Genomic DNA, 23,195 nt, shown 5'->3' with positions numbered 1-23,195 from the left:
TGATAGAAGAAAACGAAGAAGAAGTTGATAAGAGAGAAATCGAGAAGGAATTCGTCATTTGAACTTAAAAAAAATATGAAGAGTTAAGATCTTAATTAATTCATCATTTATAATTTTCATTATGATAATTCTTCAAAACTTTTATTAATAATCATTTGGATGGTTCTTTAATTTTCCAACTGAACACAAACTATATGTTGCGAGATGAGATATATTATTATATTACTACAAGACAAACAATGATTCAGTATGATGAAATCTCTCTATTTGTACTTTTGCGTCATCAATTGTTCATTTGATCTCTTAAACCGGCATTATTAATTAACTTCGACATGTTAAACAATGTATATTTTTAATGAGTTTTTAACTCGACGTGAGGCACAATTGTGCGCTGCTATATATATATGCTGCACTTGTTCTTCTCCTTTCACCAAATTATTTTTGATTGCAAACAAATTTGGAAATAGCTAATAATCAAACAATGTCTCTCTACTATACCAGCACTACTGTCTCTGCTCCCATGATATCCATCCTCCCTCGTCGCCCAATGATCGTCGCTGCTGTCGAGCATCGAGGCCTACAGATGTTCCGGCGAACTCTGCAGGCCCGATCATGCAGTGCCACTAGTCATGTAGCTCCGTTGCGGAGGTCGGGGAATTATCAGCCAAGCCTATGGACGGACGAGCGTGTGCAATCCCTCACGAACACCTCCACGGTATGTGAGTGTATATACAGTCGTCGTCGTCGTCGGTCTTCGAAATTTTTGTTTGTAACCTGTAATTGTTTTGTTTTGTGTATAGGTGCAACAAGAAGAGAAACGCGAGAGAATAAACGTACTGAAGGAGCAGACCAGGAATCTGATACGCGAGAAGCAGCAAGTAGCAGAGCAGCTTCAACTGATCGACCAACTGCAACAGCTCGGCGTGGCTTACCACTTCAAAGACGAGATTGCAGACGTTTTAAGTCGTCTTCATGCTTCTTTAGACCATGTGAGCTCGCAGCTGAAGGACGATCTCCATGCCACAGCGCTGCTCTTCAGGCTCCTCAGAGCAAATGGCTTCTCTGTTTCCCAAGGTAATTAATCGATGATCACTAATTAATCAATCTCTTCTCAGTTGTGATCATGCATGTCTGTTGCTGTCTGCAAAACATAGATTTGTTCGAGACATTTAGAGACGAGAATGGAAACTTTGAAGCTCGCTGTGAGAACCAGATCAGAGGGCTTCTGAGTCTGTACGAAGCTTCCTACCTCGAGAAGGAAGGAGAGACTTTGCTGAAGGAAGCCATGGATTTTGCAACAGAGCAGTTGAAAGGATTCATGGAGGGGGGATCTGTTGCTGAGGCTGGCGGTCTCAGAGAACAGGTGGCCCGTGCGCTGCAACTTCCACTGAATTGGCGGTTGGAGAGAGTGCAGCACAGGTGGTTCATTGAAGCATGCAGCAGTGGCGACGACACCGTCAACCCTCTCCTTCTGGAGTTTGCTAAGCTCGACTTCAATCTGGTTCAGGACATGTACAAGAGTGACCTCAGAGAGCTCTCCAGGTAAATTAACTAGCAACTAATCAAACTTGCAAAAGAATGATGAGTTTTATATATCATACTCGTAGCATCACAACAACAGATACTACAAGTGTTTGTGATGCCCTTTCATTGATAGGAAGCACTGCCTCTGTATATCAAAACTTGTACGAGTATATCCAATAACAATTTCAAAGCTTAATTCCATTTTACATGCAGATGGTGGTCAGAGCTCGGGCTTCCAGAGAAGCTGCCATTTTTCAGAGATAGATTACTCGAGAACTACACGTGGGCACTTGGTTTCTCTTATGAACCAGATAGTCGGAGATGCAGAATGATTGAAGCAAAGACAGTATCTTTAATTGCATTGTATGATGATATTTACGATGTCTATGGAACCCTGGATGAACTCCAGCTCTTCACTGATGCCGTCAACAGGTGAGAGCGCGCATTCATCATCATCATTCATCAAGCCATGCTTATCTCAACTATCTAAGCTCGAGCGAGTTTTGTTGCAGATGGGACTTAACAGCCATGGACAAGCTTCCAGAGTACATGAAATTATGTTTCTTTGCCATCTTCAACTTGGTGCACGAAGAAGGCTATCGTGTGATGAAGGAGAAGGGCTTGGACATTGTGCCAGACTTCAAGATAGCAGTAAATTATAAACACTATTTCAATTTTCTTCTTCTTCATCATCTTCTTTATTACTGAATGAATTGTTGGAATAAATTTTCAGTGGGGAAATCTATGCAAAGCATACTTTGAGGAAGCAAAATGGTTCCACCATGGCCAAACGCCCGAGCTCCAAGTCTACTTGGAGAATGGATGGATGTCAATCTCTAATCAACTCCTTCTATTTACTGCTTACTGTGCAGGCAAAGACTTAAATGGAGAGGCCTTGAAAAATTTCTCCAGTTACCATGCGATCACACGCTCCTCAGGCATACTTTTCCGACTTTACGACGATATGGGCACTTCCACGGTAAGTAAATATATATATGGATATATATATATATATACATACCAATATACATTAATTGGAATCAAACAACATTAACTTACTACAGCATGAGATGGAAAGAGGCGACGTGGCGACGTGCATTCAATGCTACATGCTCGAAAAAGGTGTCTCAGAGAAAGTGGCGAGGAGGAAGATGAGAGAATTGATAAGAAAATACTGGAAAGAAGTGAATGGATCTCTTAATTGGGATTCTCCATTAGAAGAGTATTTCAAGAATATAGCAGCTAACATCCCTCGGGCAGCACAGTTTTTTTATCAAGATGGGGATGGATATGGCAAGGAGGATGGTGAAACTAAGACTCAAATTATCTCGCTGTTACTCGAACCTATCCAAATCTAGAATGAGTTTCCATATAAATGGTACCCTCATAGAGGGATCTATAAAGTATTATTGAATTAAATAAATTAAACGTTTTCTATTTTTATATATCATCTTCAACAAATTTGGCATTTAAAGCTCCATTCTGATTTCTGAAAACTCTGAGAACAACATTTCCATTACAAGCGATTCAAGATACGGCTTTGAACATTGACCTCGAGTACTAACAGCGCATTGTTGCGGCTTCCTTGGTTCTTCCTTAATTAACTTTCAAATGCTGTGAACAAAGTAAGCAGACACAAGAACAAGTTGATGATGTCCAAGTACAGCGCCACCGCTGCCCAAATGTACTCATCGTAGGAGTAGCGTTTGATCAGGTTATCTATGTCATAGATTATGTATCCACAGAATATAATTGCGGCGATAGCTCCATAAATCATAGTCGATATCTTTCCCAAGTGGAATATCACCTGCAGAAAAAAAAAAGAATTGTCGTCGAAAGTCAAACCTTTGCGATAAAAATAAGCTTGATCAATCGCTGACTTGCCTGGATGAGAGCAAAGAGCATCAGTATGATGATGGCGGAGAATAGAAATGGTCCAAGGAAGCTGAAATCGTGGCCTCTGAAAGCCGTGCAGAAGGTGTACAGGGTGAGGCTCACAACCACTACCGCCGTGAGGATCACCGACTCCAGAATTACTTTTCCTGCTCGCCGAGTAGATTTACATGTTAATCTGGTAGCAAATGTGCGATTTTGAGCACATAGATGTTAAGAAAAAAGATGTTTTTTTTAGGGTACCGCTGGTGTAGGCACACGTCAACCCGACGGCGAAGCAAATGGAGACGGTAAAAATTCCGAGTAAAAAAAATTTTAAGGGATGGTGCTAATTGTAACAACCATCCTTTTTACTACTACTCTCTAAGGGTGACCGTTACCTAACTACTACTCTACTCACTAGTGTCACTTATGCTATTATTAGCGACACTTAGATTTATCACGGCCCTAGAGGAATTCCTACCGAAAAATTTTGGCAGAATCTCCCCTATACCGATGACCAAATCAACAATACAAACACTATATACACAACCACAGGCGGTTGGAACATATTTTTCCACACCCACGCAGTAATAATAACACAGTAAGTAAAAGAAAACTATTCTAGCAATAGTAAACAAATATCTAACTCCAACAATAGGATATATCAAGCTACAAGTACGGAATAAACTCAATTACAATCTCAACTTCATAATAGTATTTAAACTAAAAGAACTCTAAATAGGAAGGTCTTGATAATTCCTCAAACTCTTGATCTCCCCATAGTCCAGCCATCACACACCTTCATCACCACCACCTTGTCGCCTTCCTTTCATACTTTAGCTTTTCCTTTATCTACAGTAGGAGGAAAAAAAAAATCTATAAGCGAAACGCTTAGTAAGTACTAAACTATCTTACAAAAACTCGAAGTGCATAAAAATGCAAACGATACTGAAACTGAAATGCTAAAAGAAAAGCTACATGTACTCATCTAATAGCAAAGTACTCAAATAAACTACATACTCATGATATACTAAAATAAAGCTGAATACTGGAAATAAAACTAAACATGCTCACTAAACTGATAAGAAAAGTAATGAAACTCATGCTGTATGGTTAGAATTAAAGGAACTAAACTTCTGTTGATTCTAAACATAGGTGGTACTTGTTTCATTTACTTATAACTTTATACTTGAAATTAATCTTTTAATTTCTTTTACTTTTACTTTTCTTTCTTCTTCTTTTTCTTTGGGCCCAGGCTTAGTACCATCTTATGCGCGCTCTCTAATAGAGACTGAGGTAGCGAACCTCCAGTCCTATAAGGGTAAAGACCTTGGTCTTACCAGGGCCAAGACCTCGGAATTGGTCACTTGGATTTGTTTAACGACATACTCGGAAGTCGGGTACTAGCCTCTTACTTTAAATTACTTGTTATCTTTTCTAATTAGACCTTGGTCTTTTCTCTACTCATAACTTCTCATAATCCTCTAAAAAGGTTTAATAGGGCACATAATCATTCCACTAAATACCTGGCTGCTCATGCTTGTTAAAATAGCAAATGAAAACTAAAGAAATTACTCATGTGTATCTAGTAGTAAGGAAAACTGATCATGCTCAACTCATGGCAATTAAAAGCTGCACGTGCTCAATAATAGCAAATGAACACTATAAAATCTGCATATATGACTAATAAAAAAAATCTGCATATATGAATCTGCACATATGGCTAATAAAAATCTGCACATATGGATACTAAAAATCTGCAAATAAAACAGAATTAAGAGCTAATACTGCTCATGCTATTCTATACTGTATACTTTAAATAAAGGCTATTCTTGCCTTTTTGAGTTGCAAGGAAGATACTGATCCCATTCTTATACATGGCAGCGAGATGAAACACTAATACTACAAAGTGAACAATCGAAATTCTCAAAAATCAACAAGCATAAATAGAACCTGTTTACACACTTTGATTTGCAATCTAGATCATGCAAACCTTCTAGAAAAGAACTAAACTCAACAATAACTAGCATACCTAGCAAATGTTATAGATTAGCTACGCCACTGATTTGTATCTTACAGCAGGAAACAGCATAACAGGTAATCTAAACATTTCTTACTGCGCTTACTTGCTAAGAATTAAAATGAACTCCTTCTATACATTTAAACTCAAACCATAAATTAGCATGCTTAATATGTATGCTACGGAAGGTAAGGAATGAAAGGGAAAACCCTAGCTTATAATCCTGTTCAACAGCAACCCAAGCAAGAAACTTTCGGCACAGTAACTTAGCGTGGTAAATTCTGCACAGCAACCTCTAAAGGAAAACTAACGTAGAAATTTCAACACAGCAACCCTAGATTATTCAAAAGGGAAGCCCTAGCATAAAAATCCGAAAACCTAATGCCCTAACATGGCAAATTCGGTACAGCACACCTTAACACAGCAATTTAGCATAGCAAACGCAAACCCTAGCATATACTTCTATTTGGCACAGCAAGATCCGGAAGCAAGGAAACGAAATCCAAAAGTTCGGAGAAACTCCTACCACAGGTGAGTAGTACTTACAATGCTTTCTTGAACTTACAGCCGAAGGAAAGGGCTGCTAGGGTTCGGCGAGACTCAAAATCACAGCACCTTCTTCGCGTCTACGTGCTCTCCACGTCGAGGAGGTCACGAGGATGAGAAGGATTCTCGAAAAAACCCCCTCGCCGGCCGTCGGAGGAAGAGCCCTAACTCGGCTTCGTCTTTGCGCAAGCACAGCGCCATCGCACGCGTCGGGAGAAAGGTAGGAAAGGTTTTGGTCTCGGGGAAAAGAAATTAGGTCTTTTTAAAACTAGGGGTTTATTTATCAACTATAACATATATATTTCTCGCTTCATACTTATTAACAAAACACTCGTAGCTCGGTTGGTTGGCTGTGTTTGGTTAAGTCGGGTTCGGCCAGTGGTCTTGGGTTCGATTCTCAATTTTCACATTTTTGGTCAAAACTTCTTTCTTTTTGTAAATATACTAAACGACCTCCAAAAATTACGTAAAAATACTCTAAAAATTTCTAAAAAATTTCTAGAATATTTTAAAAGTATTTTAAATGTTTTTGAAGATATTTAGAACTCGAAATAGAGAAAATTGGGTCGTTACAATCCCCCATACCTTATAAAAAGTTCATCCTCGAACTTAGAATAGCTTTGGATATCTCTGTCTCATACTGTCCTCCCGCTCCCAAGTGACTTCCTCGTGCTTCTGGTTCTGCCAGATGACCTTCACTAGTGACACTTCTTTATTTCTTAGTCTCTTGACTGCTCTGTTCACTATCTGTGTAGGTCTGCTCTCATAACTAAGATCCTCTTGGATCTGCACTGACTGAGGCTGAATCACTTGGCTTGGGTCGTGGAGACACTTCTTTAGCATAGAGACATGAAATACATTATGTATTGCTGACATGTCTTGTGGTAAATCCAGCTTGTAAGCTACTTTCCTAATCCTCTCTATGATCAGGTAAGGTCCTACATAGCAAGGACTTAATTTGCCCTTCTTACCAATCTTATCACTCCCTTCATAGGAGCAACCTTAAGAAAGACTAAATCTCCTACTTGGAATTCTAGTGGCCTACGGCGCGTGTCAGCATAATTCTTCTGTCTACTCCGGGCAGTCTCAATTCTCTGTCTGATCTTCGGAATAGCCTGAGGAGTCTCATCTATCAGCTCTGTCTAAATGCCCAGTTTCACTTCCATTTCTTTTCTTTCACCTGCTTCTTGCCAGCAAATGGGTGATCTGCACTTCCTGCCATACAACGCCTCATAAGGTGCCATCTTGATGGTGACCTGATAGCTATTGTTGTAGGCAAACTGAGCTAAGTATAAATACTTGCACCAACTTCCCTTTAAATCTAGCGCACAAGCTCTGAGCATATCTTCTAACATCTGATTTACTCGTTCTGTCTGTCCATCAGTCTGAGGATGGAAGACTGTGCTGAACTTGAATTTGGTGCCTAGTGCAATCTGAACACATTCTCAAAAGTGAGAGGTGAAGCGCCCATCTCTATCAGAAACGATAGATTTAGGAATTCCATGAAGTCTGATCACCTCCTTAACGTATAGTTGTGCCAACTACTCTATGGAGTGGGACACCTTGATGGCTAGAAAATGGGCAGACTTGGTCATTCGGTCCACTATTACCCTTATCGCATCATATCCATTTGTGGTTCTTGGGAGACCTGTTATGAAGTCCATGGATATGTCTTCCCACTTCCACTCTGGTATTGGAAGAGGTTGTAGAACTCCTCCTGGTCTCTGGTGCTCTGCTTTGACTCTCTGGCATGTCAGGTAGGTACTGACATACTTAGCAACGTCTCTTTTGAGTCCAGACTACCAGAACCTCTGTTTCACGTCTTGTTACATCTTGGTAGAACCAGGGTGCATGGAGTATGGTGTGCTATGAGGTTCTTCTAAAATCTTCCTTCTTAATTCCTCATCATTGGGGACACAAAGGTGGTTCCTCTGATAAAGAACTGCACTGTCTGATAATCGAAACTCTGTATCTTCTTCTTGTATCCCCTGCTTGATCTTCTGGATATCTGGATCTTCACTTTGCTTTCTTTGTATATCCTCAAGCAGGGTCGACTCTAAAGTCAATGCAGAGAGTTGCCCATAAATAATTTCCATACCAAATTTGGCAACTCCTTCTGCAGTGGTAGGGCTAATGATGACAAAGACATCAGGGATGCACTGAATTTTCTGCTTAGTGCATCTGCCACTTTGTTAGCTTTGCCTGGGTGATAGAGAATTTCACAGTCATAGTCTTTGACCAACTCTAGCCACCTGCGTTGTCTCATGTTTAAGTCCTTCTGAGTGAAAAAGTACTTAAGACTCTGATGGTCTGTGAAGATTCTACACTGAACTCCATACAAATGATGTCGCCAGAGTTTCAGTGCAAAGACCACAGCTGCCAGCTCAAGATCGTGAATGGGGTAGTTCTTCTCGTAGTCTTTGAGTTGTCTGGAAGCATAAGCTATAACTTTTCCTTCTTGCATGAGTACATCTCCTAAGCCCATCTTGGAAGCATCACTGTAGATGTCAAAACTCTTGTCACTCTCTAGAACAGTCAGAATGGGAGCACTGGTCAATCTCTTCTTGAGCTCTTGAAAACTTTGCTCACATTTATCTGACCATTCAAACCTCTTGTTCTTTCTGGTGAGAGCTGGTAGAGGAGAGGCTATCCTGGAAAAGTCCTCCATGAATTTCTTGTAGTACCCAGCTAAACCAAGGAAACTTCTGATCTCCCTGACATTCTTGGGTCTACTCCAGTCGGTGACCGCCTCTATTTTGGCTGGATCTACTTGAATACCTTCTTTAGAAATTATGTGACCTAGAAACGCCACATGCTCTAACCAGAACTCGCACTTTGAGGATTTAGCATACAATTGCTTTTGCTGAAGGGTCTGCAGTACCATCCTCAAGTGCGTGTCATGCTTCTCTAGGGTTCTGGAATATACTAGAATGTCGTCGATGAACTCAATGACAAACTTGTCAAGGTATTATCTGAACACTCTGTTCATTAAGTCCATGAAGACTGCAGTTGCATTAGTCACTCCAAAAGGCATGACTACAAATTTGTTGTGTCCAGATCTGGTCCTGGAAACTGTTCTGGGTGTATCACTTTCTTTCACTTTCAGCTGATGGTACCCAGAGCGCAGGTCTATCTTTGAGAACACTGTCGCCCCTCTCAACTGATCAAATAGGCTGTCGATCCTGGGAAGGGGGTACTTGTTCTTGATTGTCACTTGATTCAGAGCTCTATAATCTATGTACATCCGCATAGATCCGTCCTTCTTCTTGACAAACAACACTGGAGCTCCCCGGGGTGAATGACTAGGGCGGATGAAACCCTTGTCAAGTAGTTCCTGAAATTGTTCTTGTAACTCTTTTAGCTCTGCTAGAGAAATTTGGTACAGAGCTTTTGAAATTGGGCTAGCGTCAAGAACCAATTCAATTTCAAACTCCGCTTCTCTGTTGGGAGGTAGTCCAGGTAGCTCTTCTAGAAATACCTTTGGATATTCACAGACTACCCGAACGTCTTCCTGCTTGGGTCTTTCTTGTTATCTTTGTCCTTCTAGTTCTGATTACTTGACTGGGGTCCCTGTTTCCCCACTGTCTTGTCCTCGATCTTGACTGACTTGTGTTGCGTTTCTTGATGCTGTTCAGATAGTACTCACTAATACCCTGCTGACCAGCTCTTCACCAATCTGTGGTCGGTGAGTTTCACTACTCACATTAAGTGTTATTTCTAGTCTCAGCATTTGGAGCATCAGTCTGACTCATTCTTTCACTGTACTTACTAACTCTAGGTAAAGGCAAGCTAGCCTGTTGAATCTTTTGACCGCTTCTTCTACTGGTAGGTCACCTTGTCTAAATTCTATAAGCTCTTCATAAAGTTTATTGGTGATCCGTTGACGGAAAAATCCTTCGTAAAACTCTATCTCAAAGTCAACCCAGCTAATCTGGTTGACTGTTCTCTTACTCTTAACTCGCTCCCACCACATACAAGCATCTCCAGATAGGCAGAAAGAGGCACACTTAACCTTCTTGACTTCTGGCCAGTCAAGAAGCTCCATTGTGCTCTCAAGTGTCTTGAACCAAGCCTGGGCATCCCAGGGTCAGTCGTGCCTGAGAAACTTTCTGGTTTCAGCTTTAGCCACTGTATCAGGGATGCTTCTTGTCTTCTAGGTGTTGTGGCGACTTCCAGGGCAACTGATGGGACTTTAGTCACCACTGGAGTCTCCGCAGTGATGGCTGGGGGAGGGGGAGGAACTGATTGCTGATTTGCCATCAGATTGGCAATTACTTACTACTGGTCTGCTACTTGTTTCTGGAGTTGAGCCACAACTTCAGAAAGATTGGGCTCAGTTGCTCTGGGAACTTTGTTTTCTTGAGCTGGTTCTTCAGTATGGGCAGTACGGGGGCGTCCTCTTATTGCCATCTAATTATGCAAAGGAAAAGGCTTGATATCTAATCTAACCCTTCTAACATACATATATATATGGATCAAGAAAGGAGAAACAATAACTTCTATCTTACTTAAGTACTCATAAGTAATTACTCTGTACTATAGTTAATAAAAAGGAAAGCAATAAAAGAAAGAATTTAAATACTTTCTTACTTGAAGACGGCAAGGTTGATGCTGATGTGTGTGTGATGCTGGAGAATGAGACCTGCTCTGATACCAACTGTAACAACCGCTCTTCTTACTACTACTCTCTAAGGGTGACCGTTACCTAACTACTACTCTACTCACTAGTGTCACTTATGCTATTATTAGCGACACTTAGATTTATCACGACCCTAGAGGAATTCCTACCAAAAAATTTCGGCAGAGTCTCCCCTGTACCGGTGACCAAATCAACAATACAAACACTATATACACAGCCACAGGTGGCTGGAACATATTTTTCCACACCCACGCAGTAATAATAACACAGTAAGTAAAAGAAAACTAGTCTAGCAATAGTAAACAAATATCTAACTCCAACAATAGGACATATCAAGCTACAAGTACGGAATAAACTCAATTACAATCCCAACTTTATAATAGTATTTAAACTAAAAGAACTCTAAATAGAAAGGTCTTGATAATTCCTTAACAAACTCTTGATCTCCCCATAGTCCAGCCATCACACACCTTCATCACCACCACCTTGTCGCCTTCCTTTCATACTTTAGCTTTTCCTTTATCTGCAGTAGGAGGAAAAAGAAATCTATAAGCGAAACGCTTAGTAAATACTAAACTATCTCACAAAAACTCGAAGTGCATAAAAATACAAATGATACTGAAACTGAAATGCTAAAAGAAAAGCTACATGTACTCATTTAATAGCAAAGTACTCAAATAAACTGCATACTCATGATATACCAGAATAAAGCTGAATACTGGAAATAAAACTAAACATGCTCACTAAACTGATAAGAAAAGTAATGAAACTCATGCTGTATGCTTAGAATTAAAGAAACTAAACTTCTGTTGATTCTAAACATAGGTGGTACTTGTTTCATTTACTTATAGCTTTATACTTGAAATTAATCTTTTAATTTCTTTTACTTTTACTTTTCTTTCTTCTTCTTTTTCTTTTTCTTTCTTCTTCTTTTTCTTTGGGCCCAGGCTTAGTACCATCTTATGCGCGCTCTCTAATAGAGACTGAGGTAGTGAGCCTCCAGTCCTATGAGGATAAAGACCTTAGTCTTACCAGGGCCAAGACCTCGGAATTGGTTACCAGGATTCAAAAACTCTAATACGTAAGCCTGGAGGTTTAGAGTTCGAATCCCGGGGGAGACAAAAATCCACTGCCAGGGGTGGAAAGTCCTAGTGAGTAACGGCATGGCCAAGGGTCGTCGGTCGACGACATGAGAGGTCGTTACAATAAAAAGCCGTCTTTTTATTGTAACGACCCGACCCTTTGGCCTCTTGGGTGGCCCTTGCGGCGGCCCACTAGCGGCCCCTTATGTCGTCGGCTCATTTGGCGACCTCTCATGTCGTCGACCGACGACCCTTGGCCATGCTGTTACTCACTAGGACTTTCCACCCCTGGCAGTGGATTTTTGCCTCCCCCAGGATTCGAACTCTAGACCTCCAGGCTTAAGTAATAGAGTTTATGAATCCTGGTAACCAAGTGAGAGCCTCTCACTTGGCTACTATCCACATATACCTCAGCCACATGCGAACTCAGTCCGAAGAAATTTCAACAGCATCTCCCCTGTACGGCGGACAATCTGAAACTTTCTACATATCCACATATACATCAGCCACATGCGGCTGGAATAATAACAAGTAAATATAACACAACCACACAAACATCCACGCAGTTATATATAATCAAACAAATCAGTAATACTCTGACTCGAAAACCACCCTACTCAATTACACTCGTAAAACACAAATCCGACAAACTTACCTCTTCTGCCGTCCAGGCAGGCGTGAAGTAAAACATATCCAAACCATACCAAAAATCCATCAAACGATAAGAATCCATACAAGATCCATAAATAAAACTAATACAAGACTAAGACATAGTCTGATAAAGAAAACTAAAAATAACATCTCATGATCAGCAGAGGTCTAGCACTACATGCAGTGGGGACTAGCGACTGGAACTCCCTCCTGACAGCATCAACCTGAAAATAACAACAATGGAGGCGGGGTGAGTCCAACACTCAGCAGGTACAATTGATATGCAAAGTAAGAAATAACACCTAGCACTAATCATGCGTACAGTCTCCTGATAAAAATAAAGATAAATACAAACCGAAGTAGACAGGAGAGAATCTGTACTAACCAGGACCCGGTATAAGGACAAACAGTCCGAAAGGTATAGAAGACCTGTATGCATGTCAAACATAGGTATCCAAACAATATGCAGCATATAAATGCAGCAAACACCATCACAAACAATAAATGCATCATGCATATGATGCCAATGTCATGGTCACCCCTGACGCTAGTCAGCCAACTCATAACAAAAGTGGGACCGAGTGGGTAGAGCTGTGACATCTCTGCATCACTACCCACGAGTGACCGAGTGTGGATGATCAGGGGAGTACACACGACTCCTACCCCAAATCATAAATGGGGAGCGTAATGCTCTTATCTCCCGGTACGGTATGACGGGAGGGATCTCTAACGTGCTACACGTCCACACTACCCATGAGCGCACCAACGAGCACCGGAAGAGCTAAACCGACGCGGTTACCACCGGTCACGCTACCCATGAGCGTCACAACGGAGCACCGAACAGTGATGAAATTGGCAATGTGCTCAACAATAATGGAGCAATCTATCGCACAGCATGCGATCATGCAAATGGTGCATGTCACTAAGCATGATAATATACTAAACCAACCTCTGGACATATAACAATGGGCACCATAGTGAATAAATCATATCAAGATATACTGATCAATAAGGTATCAAACCTAGGTCCTGAACATGTGAAACATGGTTATATCACTACCCATGAGCATGAAAAATCAGGTACGAGATCAATACGAGATGCAAACAAACAACCAATCAAACAGGTAACATGTATTGGAAAGTGATTAACCGAAACAAATAAGAAACACAATTAATGCAACATGTTAATTTCATTACTACGCATATCAAAGACAATAAGTCAAAAGTACCCGCCTCCAATCGAAATGGTCCAGTCCGACAAATCGAGATACTCGTCTCGAATCAAAGTCCTGTGTCAAACAAATAAATCTTTTTATTTAGCTACACTCTAAATGAATAGCTAAATAAAATCCTTAACAACAATTCAGAGCAAAACCCTAAATATTTCCTTCGTTCAGATTAACCCTAACGATCAAGGTGAACAACATTTAACCATGTAAATCCTAATTCACCACAAAACGTATCACAAGCCTGCAATTTACCAAATTCCAAAACTCACCCAAATCCGTATACTTTGTCGTTAATTTGTCGAGGATGCACCCGTTGCCAAAACTGTGGCTGGTACTAGATTTAACCACTGACCTATACATCAAACACCCAAAATTCGTAGTCAATACATTCACCTCTGTGAATCAAACCTTAACATTAAATTCACAGTCTTTAAACCAACAACTTACCCTAAATCAAAGGCTCGGTAGAACCCGAGGCAGCAACTCATGCAAGGGGTGAGGCTCGGCTATGGCAGAAGGAAAGGGTCGGCTCTGCTCGGACTGAGGGACGGCGGTAACCAGGGTGCTAGGGCACCGACGACGGCTCAAGTGCCGGCCAGAGGAAGAGCGACCGCCTCTGGTGGTCCTGTGACCGGTGGTTCAGCGTCGGCGTGCAGGTCCGAAGAGGGGAAAGGGCGGTGCCAGTAGATGTCGGGCGACGCTCAACGGTGTGCGAAGGAGGAGAGGCTAAGAAGAAAAAGGGGCACAGTACTAGGGCTCGGTACAGAGGAAGAAGTCGGCGTCGCTGGAGTCGGGGCAGAGGCTAGGGCACCGACGATTGGGATCGGCGTCGGCTTCTATGGTCGGCGTCGGCTTCTGTGGTGAAGAAAAGGAAGAAACTGCTGTGGCAGTTAGGGCATTCGGCGTGAGAGAAGAAGAGAAGAGGGAGTTTTCGGCGAGGATGAGAGAATCGGCGAGGATGAGAGGAAATAAAGGAAAAAAGAAAAAGGAATATAAAATAAACATTTCCTCGCTTAAACGGGTCGCCTAAACAGGCTTTTTCCCGGCCCCGTATTTATCCCCGCTAACTCGTCCGTACGAGCTCCGAAAAATTCCCGAAAAATTTCCAAAAATTCCGGAAAATTCCCTTATTAATATTAGCATATTTTCAATATTTTACATTCTCCCCCACTAATAAAAATTTGGTCCCCAAATTTTGTTATCTACCATCAGCAAATACTAACAACAAGTAAAGAGTATAAATGCTGAACGGTAAACTAAACCACATACCTCAAGTGAAAAGATGGGATATCGAGCTCGGATCGTATCCTCGAGCTCCCAAGTAGCCTCCTCGTCCGAATGATGCTGCCATCCGACTTTAACCAGCCGGATAGTCTTGTTCCGCAACTGACGCTCTTTCCGGTCGAGAATCCGTACCGGAACCTCCTCATAAGTAATGTCAGGCTGAACTGGAACTGGAATATCTGCCAGCACATGCGTCGGGTCTGGCACGTATCTCCTCAGCATCGATACGTGAAATACATCGTGGACGCCTGCCAGGGACGGTGGTAGTGCTAACCGGTAAGCTACCGCTCCGATCCTCTCCAAGATCTCGAAAGGGCCAATATACCGCGGAGCTAGCTTACCTCTGAGGCCAAATCTCTTCACCCCTTTCGTGGGTGAAACTCGCAGAAATACATGGTCACCAACTGAGAACTCTAGCAGTCTACGTCTCCGATCAGCATAACTCTTCTGGCGATCCTGCGCCTCTGACATCCTCCGTCTGATAGTACGGACCAACTCTGCATCCTGCTGAACTCTATGAGGTCCCAACAACTGGGCCTCTCCAACCTCATCCCAGAGGATGGGTGTCCGACAAGGTCTACCATACAACGCCTCAAATGGTGCCATCTGGATAGCCGAATGGAAGCTGTTGTTGTAAGCAAACTCTACTAACGGCAGATGGTCCTCCCAACTGCCTCCGAAATCCATAACACATGACCTCAGCAGATCCTCTAAAGTCTGAATGGTCTGCTATGACCGTCCATCTGTTTGTGGATGGAAAGCTGTACTAAAACGGAGCTGTGTGCCCAAGGCCTGCTGCAGACTCTGCCAGAAACGAGACGTGAACCGTGGATCTCTATCCGAAATGATACTCAACGGAATACCATGTAGTCTGATAATCTTCCGACAATACAGATCTGCCAATCGATCCAGGGGATCAGTCCTCCGAATCGCTAAAAAGTGCGCGAATTTGGTTAATCGATCAACAATTACCCAAATCGGGTCGTGACCTCGTCGTGTCCTCGGCAACCCTACCACAAAGTCCATGGTAATGTGATCCCACTTCCACTCAGGAATAGGAATCCGCTGAAGTAACCCTGCAGGTCTCTGGTGCTCAGCCTTCACCTGCTGACAACAAGACATCTAGCTACGAAATCCGTGATGTCTTTCTTCATGCCGTTCCACCAATAGGAACGCCTCAAGTCTCGATACATACGGGTCCCGCTGGGATGGATCGCAAATCGAGAGTGGTGTGCCTCCTGAAGTAGCTCCTGTAAGACCGGATGAGACTGAGGTACGCATAATCTGCCTCGAAAGTATATAATACCCTCCTCGTCTCGTGTAAACTCGGTCTGCTGCCCGGAAGCTATCTGACTGCCAACGAACTGACAATGCTGATCACCAGCCTGAGCCTCTCGGATCTTCGTCCTGATCGACGACTGAGCAACCATAGTAACAAGAATACCCTGCTCTGTAGATCCCTGCTCCTCAAGGTCTAACTCAGAAAAACTCTGAATCAAGTCCGTGACTGAAGTCCGGTGGCAAGCCAAAGTCCCTCTGGACTTCCTGCTGAGTGCATCTGCAACCACATTAGCTTTACTCGGGTGGTAGCTAATGGTACAATCGTAATCCTTCAGGAACTCCATCCATCTCCTCTGTCGGAGATTCCTTCTGAGTGAAAATGTATTTGAGAGTCTTATGGTCAGTGAGAATCTCAAATGTAATGCCGTACAGGTGATGGCGCCAAATCTTCAATGCATAAATGATGGCGGTTAACTCCAGGTCATGAACTGGGTAGTTCTTCTCATGCTCCTTCAACTGACGAGAAGCATAAGAGACTACTCTGCCGTGCTACATCAGAACAGCGCCCAAACCCTGTAGAGACGCGTCGGTGAAGAGTACAAATCCATCCTCTCCAGAAGGTAAAACCAAAACTGGAGCCGACACTAATCTCCGCTTCAGCTCCTGAAAGCTGGTCTCGCAATCCTCTGTCCACATGAACTTCACGCCTTTCCTGGTAAGACGTGGCAATGGCATAGCAATACGCGAGAAACCCTTGACAAAACGTCGGTAATATCCAGCCAATCCCAGAAAACTACGGATCTCCTGAACTGACTTCGGCTGCTCCCAACCGGTGACAACCTCGATCTTCTGAGGATCAACTGAAATACCTCTGCTAGAGACCACGTGTCCCAGAAAACCGACTGAGGATAACCAGAATGCACACTTGCTGAACTTCGCGTACAGCTGATGCCGTCTAAGAGTCTCCAAGACTATACGAAGATGCTGTGCATGCTCCTCCTCGGAATGAGAATAGACCAATATGTCATCAATGAAAACAATAACAAACTGATCCAGATACTCCAGAAAGATGCGGTTCATCAAGTCCATAAACACCGCTGGAGCATTGGTAAGCCCAAATGGCATTACCAAAAACTCATAATGATCGTATCTCGTACGGAAAGCTGTCTTCTGGATATTTGAGTCTCTAACCCTCAACTGATGATATCCGGATCGCAGATCAATTTTAGAATACACTGATGTACCTCTGAGCTAATCAAACAAATCCTCGATCCGTGGTAAAGGATATTTATTTCTGACGGTAACTGCATTCAACTGTCTGTAGTCAATACATAACCTCATGGTGCCGTCTTTTTTCTTGACAAATAATACCGGAGAACCCCATGGAGAAACACTAGGGCGAATGAATCCCCTGTCTAAAAGCTCCTGGAGTTGAACCTTCAGCTCGTTCAACTCTTTTGGTGCCATATGATAAGGAGCTTTCGATGCCGGTGCAGTTCCCGGAATCAGCTCAATAGCGAACTCCACTGGCCTTCTAGGTGGCAAACCAGGTAGCTCCTCTGGAAACACATCCGGATACTCTCGGACTACTGGAACGTCGGAGAGCTGCGAACTACTGCTGTCGTTTGTACTAATCAAAGATAATAGGAAACCCTGACAGCCATGTGACAACAGCTTCTGAGCCTGAATCGCCGAAATAATCGATATGCCGTCATCTCTGATGCCAGTGAAACTCCACGAGGGTTGGTTCGGAGGCCGAAAGGTGACCACCTTCGTCTGACAATCAACGGTAGCATGATATACTGACAGCCAATCCATGCCAAGAATGATATCAAACTCAACCATCTCCAATACTAAAAGATCTACCGTAAGTATCATGTTGCCAAAGTCTAAAGGGCAACCTCTGACCTCCTGGTTGACGTCTAATGTATCACTGGACGGTAGGGAGACGGTCAATCACTGCAGTCTAAAAGTAGGCAATCTACCAATCTCCCGCATAAAGGTACGGGATATAAAAGAATACGAACTACATGTATCAATCAATATATCAGCGGAAAATGCATAAATGGAAATCATACTACGGAAAATGGATCCGTCGGCTCACTGCGCATCCTCTCTGGTAATCGCATGAACACGTCCAGTCTCTGGCGGAGGAGGAGGTGATAACGCTGCCAACGGCTGCTGCGGCTGGGCAGAAGCCTGCCACTGAGGCGCTGCTGGACAATGTGCCAAAGAAGACTGAGAGGATGGTGACTGATACTGTGCAGCTGGCTGGGACTGAGTCTGGTACTGCCCCTGAGTCGGATAATAAGGTCCTGGAACAAAACTCTGGGGTGCTACAGAAGCACTGGAGTACTCCTGTCCAAGCATGCCAAATGCTGCTGCTGAGGGAGCTGCTCCCTGCTGACGCTGTGAAGATTGAGCTTTCTCCCTCTGCTCTGACCCTCCGGAAGCCGTGTGCTGAGCCTTCAGTTGACAATCTCGGCTCTGGTGCCCAGGCAGTTTGCAATAAAAGCAAACTGACTGTTCCAAAGTGCAGGCTGAAGTGATGTGGTCTCTGGAACCACATCGGAAACACTGTATATCGCTGGTGGACTATTTCCGATCCTGCCGAGGAGACCGGAAACGCGGCAGGATCGGAAACGTCCTGAGGAAGACTGTCCTGACTTCTGAGGCCTACGCGATACCCCAGAAGAACTCTGACCTGACCGTTTGCGACTACTCTGATGCTGTCCTGTCGCCTGTGTCTGCTGGATCTGCCCTGATGTCTGACCCGTATGCTTCCTTTTCCTGTCCGGATATGTTGTCTGCTGAGCTAACTCTATCATCAAAGCTCGATCTAGTGCATCAGAGTAAGATGTGATCCCTAAACCGGCAAGCCGTACATGCAGATAACCATCCAGTCCCTGAATAAACTGCATCATGCGAGTTCTGTCCTCCGCAACTAACTCTGGACAAAACTTAGCCAACCGGAATTCAAAGATATACTCGGTCCATCGAGTTGTTCCGCCGCACTCATAAAACTCGCTTACGAGCCATCCGATAAGACAAGGAAAGAAGCGCTCAAAAGCCTCTCAACTCGGTCCACGTGACGCTGCGCCACCAATAATAGAAAGTAATCCACTGCATTAGCTTCATCCCATAAATGGTAGGCAGCCAGCTTTCTCCCACTCGGAGCAAGCCATATAGAAGAAAGTCTGCTCTATAGTCTCTATCCATGACAGAGCCATACTGGGATCAAGATCTCCGCGGAAAAGAGTGAAACGAGTCATCATCGACTCAGCCAGTGCTGGAATCCTAGCTCGTGCAGCGACAATATCAGTGTGCTGTGTCGGGACGACTGCAGGAGCTGGCTGGTACCGCGGAATAAACCGGAGGAGGTACTCCCGGTGTTGCTGAATAAACTGGAGCATAAGTCGGCGGTGGTACTGTAGGGTGAACATAGGTGGCCGCAGCTGGAGGTACGGTAGGTAATGGTATCGAATGTGGAGCAACTGCTGCTACTGTAGGCACTGGGGGCACAGATGCCACTGATGTCAGGTACACTGTAGGTCCAGGTGGTGGTGGTGCCGAGTACGCCGTAGGCTGCGTTGGAGCAGATATCGAGAACGCCAATGGTACCCCTGATGGTACCGGAACTACAGTAGGGATAGGTACACTCGGCATAACCGAGGTAGGTACCTCTATAGGAGCCGTTGGAGTCTGAGAGCCCAACGCTCCCAGACTGACAGGCTCACTAACAGTGGGCATCTCTGGCATATCCAGAGATCCCGTGGTCCTCGCACGTGGTCGTCCAGCACCACGTCTCGCAGCAATACGAGTAGATCGTCTCATATCTGTTAAATTAAATTACAGATATTACTACAAGTATAAAAATCATAAAATAAACATCATACCTATTTCCTGTCTGGAGATGTTCCGTCGCTGTCCAGTCCCCAACTTTTGATCTCAAAATTCCGAACGAGAATATCGGCAGAAATCTAAATAAATCTGAAACGGAAATCCGAAACATAACCATATCGAAAATCCGAAAATGCCCAGTTTGACTCGCAAACCTGACTAACCCAAATATCCAGAATACCAACAACAGGTATCCGATAAATCTCCAGAACACCAAAAGCAGGTATCATAACCCTGCTCTGATACCAATAAATTGGTATCAGATAAATCTCGGAAATCCAACAAGCGTCGCCGAACTCTGGCGCTCTGATACCAAATAAATTGGTATCAGGTTATTCCAAATATCCAAAATACGAAAACAAAAATCGCAAAACCTAGCTCTGATACCAAATAAATTGTCACGCCCCGGAGGAGTCTCTGTCCGAATAAATTTCGACAGCATCTCCCCTGTACGGCGGACAATCTGAAACTTTCTACATATCCACATATACCTCAGCCACATGCAGCTGGAATAATAACATGTAAATATAACACAACCACACAAACATCCACACAGTTATATATAATCAAACAAAGCAGTAATACTCTGACTCGAAAACCACCCTACTCAACTACACTCGTAAAACACAAATCCGACAAACTTACCTCTTCTGCCATCCAGGCAGGCGTGAAGTAAAACATATCCAAACCATACCAAAAATCCATCAAACGATAAGAATCCATACAAGATCCATAAATAAAACCAATACAAGACTAAGACATAGTCTGATAAAGAAAACTAAAAATAACATCTCATGATTAGCAGAGGTCTAGCACTACGTGCAGTGGGGACTAGCGACTGGAACTCCCTCCTGACAGCATCAACCTGAAAATAACAACAATGGAGGCGGGATGAGTCCAACACTCAGCAGGTACAATTGATATGAAAAGTAAAGAAATAACACCTAGCACTAATCATGCGTACAGTCTCCTGATAAAAATAAAGATAAATGCAAACCGAAGTAGACAGGAGAGAATCTGTACTAACCAGGACCCGGTATAAGGACAAACAGTCCGAAAGGTATAGAAGACCTGTATGCATGTCAAACATAGGTATCCAAACAATATGCAACATATAAATGCAGCAAACACAATCACAAACAATAAATGCATCATGCATATGATGCCAATGTCATGGTCACCCCGGACTCGACCAACTCATAACAAAAGTGGGACCGAGTGGGTAGAGTTGTGACAACGTGCACTCTGCATCACTACCCCCGATGAGTGACCGAGTGGACGGATGCTGTCGGTACACACGCACTCCTACCCCAAATCATAAATGGGGAGCATAATGCTCTCATCTCCCAGTCAGTATGACGGGAGGGATCTCTAACGTGCAACACACACTACCCATGAGCGGACCAACGAGCACTAGAAGAGCCAAACCGACGTTACCATCAGGTCACGCTACCCATGAGCGTCACAACGGAGCACCGAACAGTGATGAAACTGGCAATGTGCTCAACAATAATGGAGCAATCTATCGCACAGCATGCGATCTTGCAAATGGTACATGTCACTAAGCATGGTAATATACTAAACCAACCTCTGGACATATAACAATGGGCACCATAGTGAATAAATCATATCAAGATATACTGATCAATAAGGTATCAAACCTAGGTCCTGAACATGTGAAACATGGTTATATCACTACCCATGAGCATGAAAAATCAGGTATGAGATCAATGCGAGATGCAAACAAACAACCAATCAAACAGGTAACATGTATTGGGCAGTGATTAACCGAAACAAATAAGAAACACAATTAATGCAACATGTTAATTTCATTACTAAGCATATCAAAGACAATAAGTCAAAAGTACCTGCCTCCAATCGAAATGGTCCAGTCCGACAAATCGAGATACTCGTCTCGAATCAAAGTCCTGTATCAAACAAATAAATCTTTTTATTTAGCTACACTCCAAACGAATAGCTAAATAAAATCCTTAACAACAATTCAGAGCAAAACCCTAAATATTTCCTTCGTTCAGATTAACCCTAACGATCAAGGTGAACAACATTTAACCATGTAAATTCTAATTCACCACAAAACGTATCACAAGCCTGCAATTTACCAAATTCCAAAACTCACCCAAATCCGTATACTTTGTCGTTAATTTGTCGAGGATGCACCCGTTGCCAAAACTGTGGCTGGTACTATATTTAACCACTGACCTATAAATCAAACACCCAAAATTCGTAGTCAATACATTCACCTCTGTGAATCAAAACTTAACATTAAATTCACAGTCTTTAAACCAACAACTTACCCTAAACCAAAGGCTCGGTAGAACCCGAGGCAGCAACTCATGCGAGGGGTGAGGCTTGGCTATGGCAGAAGGAAAGGGTCGGCTCTGCTCGGACTGAGGGACGGCGGTAACCAAGGTGCTAGGGCACCGGCGACGGCTCAAGTGCCGGCCAGAGGAAGAGCGATCGCCTCTGGTGGTCCTGTGACCGGTGGTTCAACGTCGGTGTGCAGGTCCGAAGAGGGGAAAGGGCGGTGCCAGTAGATGTCGGGCGACGCTCAACGGTGTGCGAAGGAGGAGAGGCTAAGAAGAAAAAGGGGCACAGTGCTAGGGCTCGGCACAGAGGAAGAAGTCGGCGTCGCTGGAGTCGGGGCAGAGGCTAGGGCACCGGCGATTGGGATCGGCGTCGGCTTCTGTGGTCGGCGTCGGCTTCTGTGGTGAAGAAAAGGAAGAAACTGCTGTGGCAGTTAGGGCATTCGGCGTGAGAGAAGAAGAGAAGAGGGAGTTTTCGGCGAGGATGAGAGAATCGGCGAGGATGAGAGGAAATAAAGGAAAAAAAGAAAAAGGAATATAAAATAAACATTTCCTCGCTTAAACGGGTCGCCTAAACAGGCTTTTTCCCGACCCCGTATTTATCCCCGCTAACTCGTCCGTACGAGCTCCGAAAAATTCCCGAAAAATTTCTAAAAATTCCGGAAAATTCCCTTATTAGTATTCGCCTATTTTCGGTATTTGACAGCAAAACTTGAGGAAGAAAACTCCAACTTGAAAGGTCAAGTCAAGCAATTCAAGAAAACATTGGAAAAGTTTGAATCGGGATCCAAGTATCTAAACATGGTACTTAGATCACAACGAGCCATATATAACAAATCA

The 23,195-nt window shown here is 43.4% G+C and overlaps 2 protein-coding genes and 1 long non-coding RNA gene across 3 annotated transcripts; 1 reads left to right on the top strand and 2 right to left on the bottom strand.

Moving 5' to 3' along the window:
• The first annotated feature begins 453 nt into the window (after positions 1-453).
• Positions 454-2,947, top strand: LOC121990023 (terpene synthase 10-like). The gene is made up of 7 exons (XM_042544290.1): positions 454-715; positions 801-1,074; positions 1,155-1,542; positions 1,738-1,956; positions 2,037-2,175; positions 2,258-2,503; positions 2,589-2,947. The coding sequence occupies exons 1-7, from the start codon at positions 482-484 to the stop codon at positions 2,880-2,882; spliced, it is 1,794 nt and encodes a 597-aa protein (XP_042400224.1). The 5' UTR covers positions 454-481; the 3' UTR covers positions 2,883-2,947.
• Positions 2,948-3,124: 177 nt separating this feature from the next.
• LOC121990859 (protein LIFEGUARD 2-like) lies at positions 3,125-5,491 on the bottom strand. The gene is made up of 4 exons (XM_042544920.1): positions 5,477-5,491; positions 3,661-3,745; positions 3,409-3,566; positions 3,125-3,331 (listed from the first exon to the last, which is right to left on the bottom strand). The coding sequence occupies exons 1-4, from the start codon at positions 5,489-5,491 to the stop codon at positions 3,125-3,127; spliced, it is 465 nt and encodes a 154-aa protein (XP_042400854.1).
• Positions 5,492-13,606: 8,115 nt separating this feature from the next.
• Positions 13,607-22,378, bottom strand: LOC121990021. Its single transcript, XR_006114411.1, has 3 exons — positions 22,347-22,378; positions 13,836-13,918; positions 13,607-13,626 (listed from the first exon to the last, which is right to left on the bottom strand). It is a non-coding gene; the product is annotated as an uncharacterized LOC121990021 (long non-coding RNA).
• Positions 22,379-23,195: the final 817 nt, after the last annotated feature.

The sequence above is a fragment of the Zingiber officinale genome, chromosome 6B (genome assembly GCF_018446385.1).
Source record: "Zingiber officinale cultivar Zhangliang chromosome 6B, Zo_v1.1, whole genome shotgun sequence".
NCBI lineage: Eukaryota > Viridiplantae > Streptophyta > Magnoliopsida > Zingiberales > Zingiberaceae > Zingiber > Zingiber officinale.
The sequence above is the reverse complement of the archived record's forward strand: the minus strand, read 5'-3'. Positions and strand labels throughout refer to the sequence as shown.

What these genes read in the sequence shown, in the direction of transcription:
- LOC121990859 (XM_042544920.1), bottom strand. An exon ending in GACGTGTGCCTACACCAGCG is followed by an intron (nt 3,567 to 3,660) that starts GTACCCTAAAAA and finishes CTCGGCGAGCAG; the next exon opens with GAAAAGTAATTCTGGAGTCG. An exon ending in TGCTCTTTGCTCTCATCCAG is followed by an intron (nt 3,332 to 3,408) that starts GCAAGTCAGCGA and finishes TTTTTTCTGCAG; the next exon opens with GTGATATTCCACTTGGGAAA.
- LOC121990023 (XM_042544290.1), top strand. Translation starts at nt 482, where the DNA reads ATGTCTCTCTACTATACCAGCACTACTGTCTCTGCTCCCATGATATCC. An exon ending in GACCTCAGAGAGCTCTCCAG is followed by an intron (nt 1,543 to 1,737) that starts GTAAATTAACTA and finishes TTTTACATGCAG; the next exon opens with ATGGTGGTCAGAGCTCGGGC. An exon ending in TTCACTGATGCCGTCAACAG is followed by an intron (nt 1,957 to 2,036) that starts GTGAGAGCGCGC and finishes GTTTTGTTGCAG; the next exon opens with ATGGGACTTAACAGCCATGG.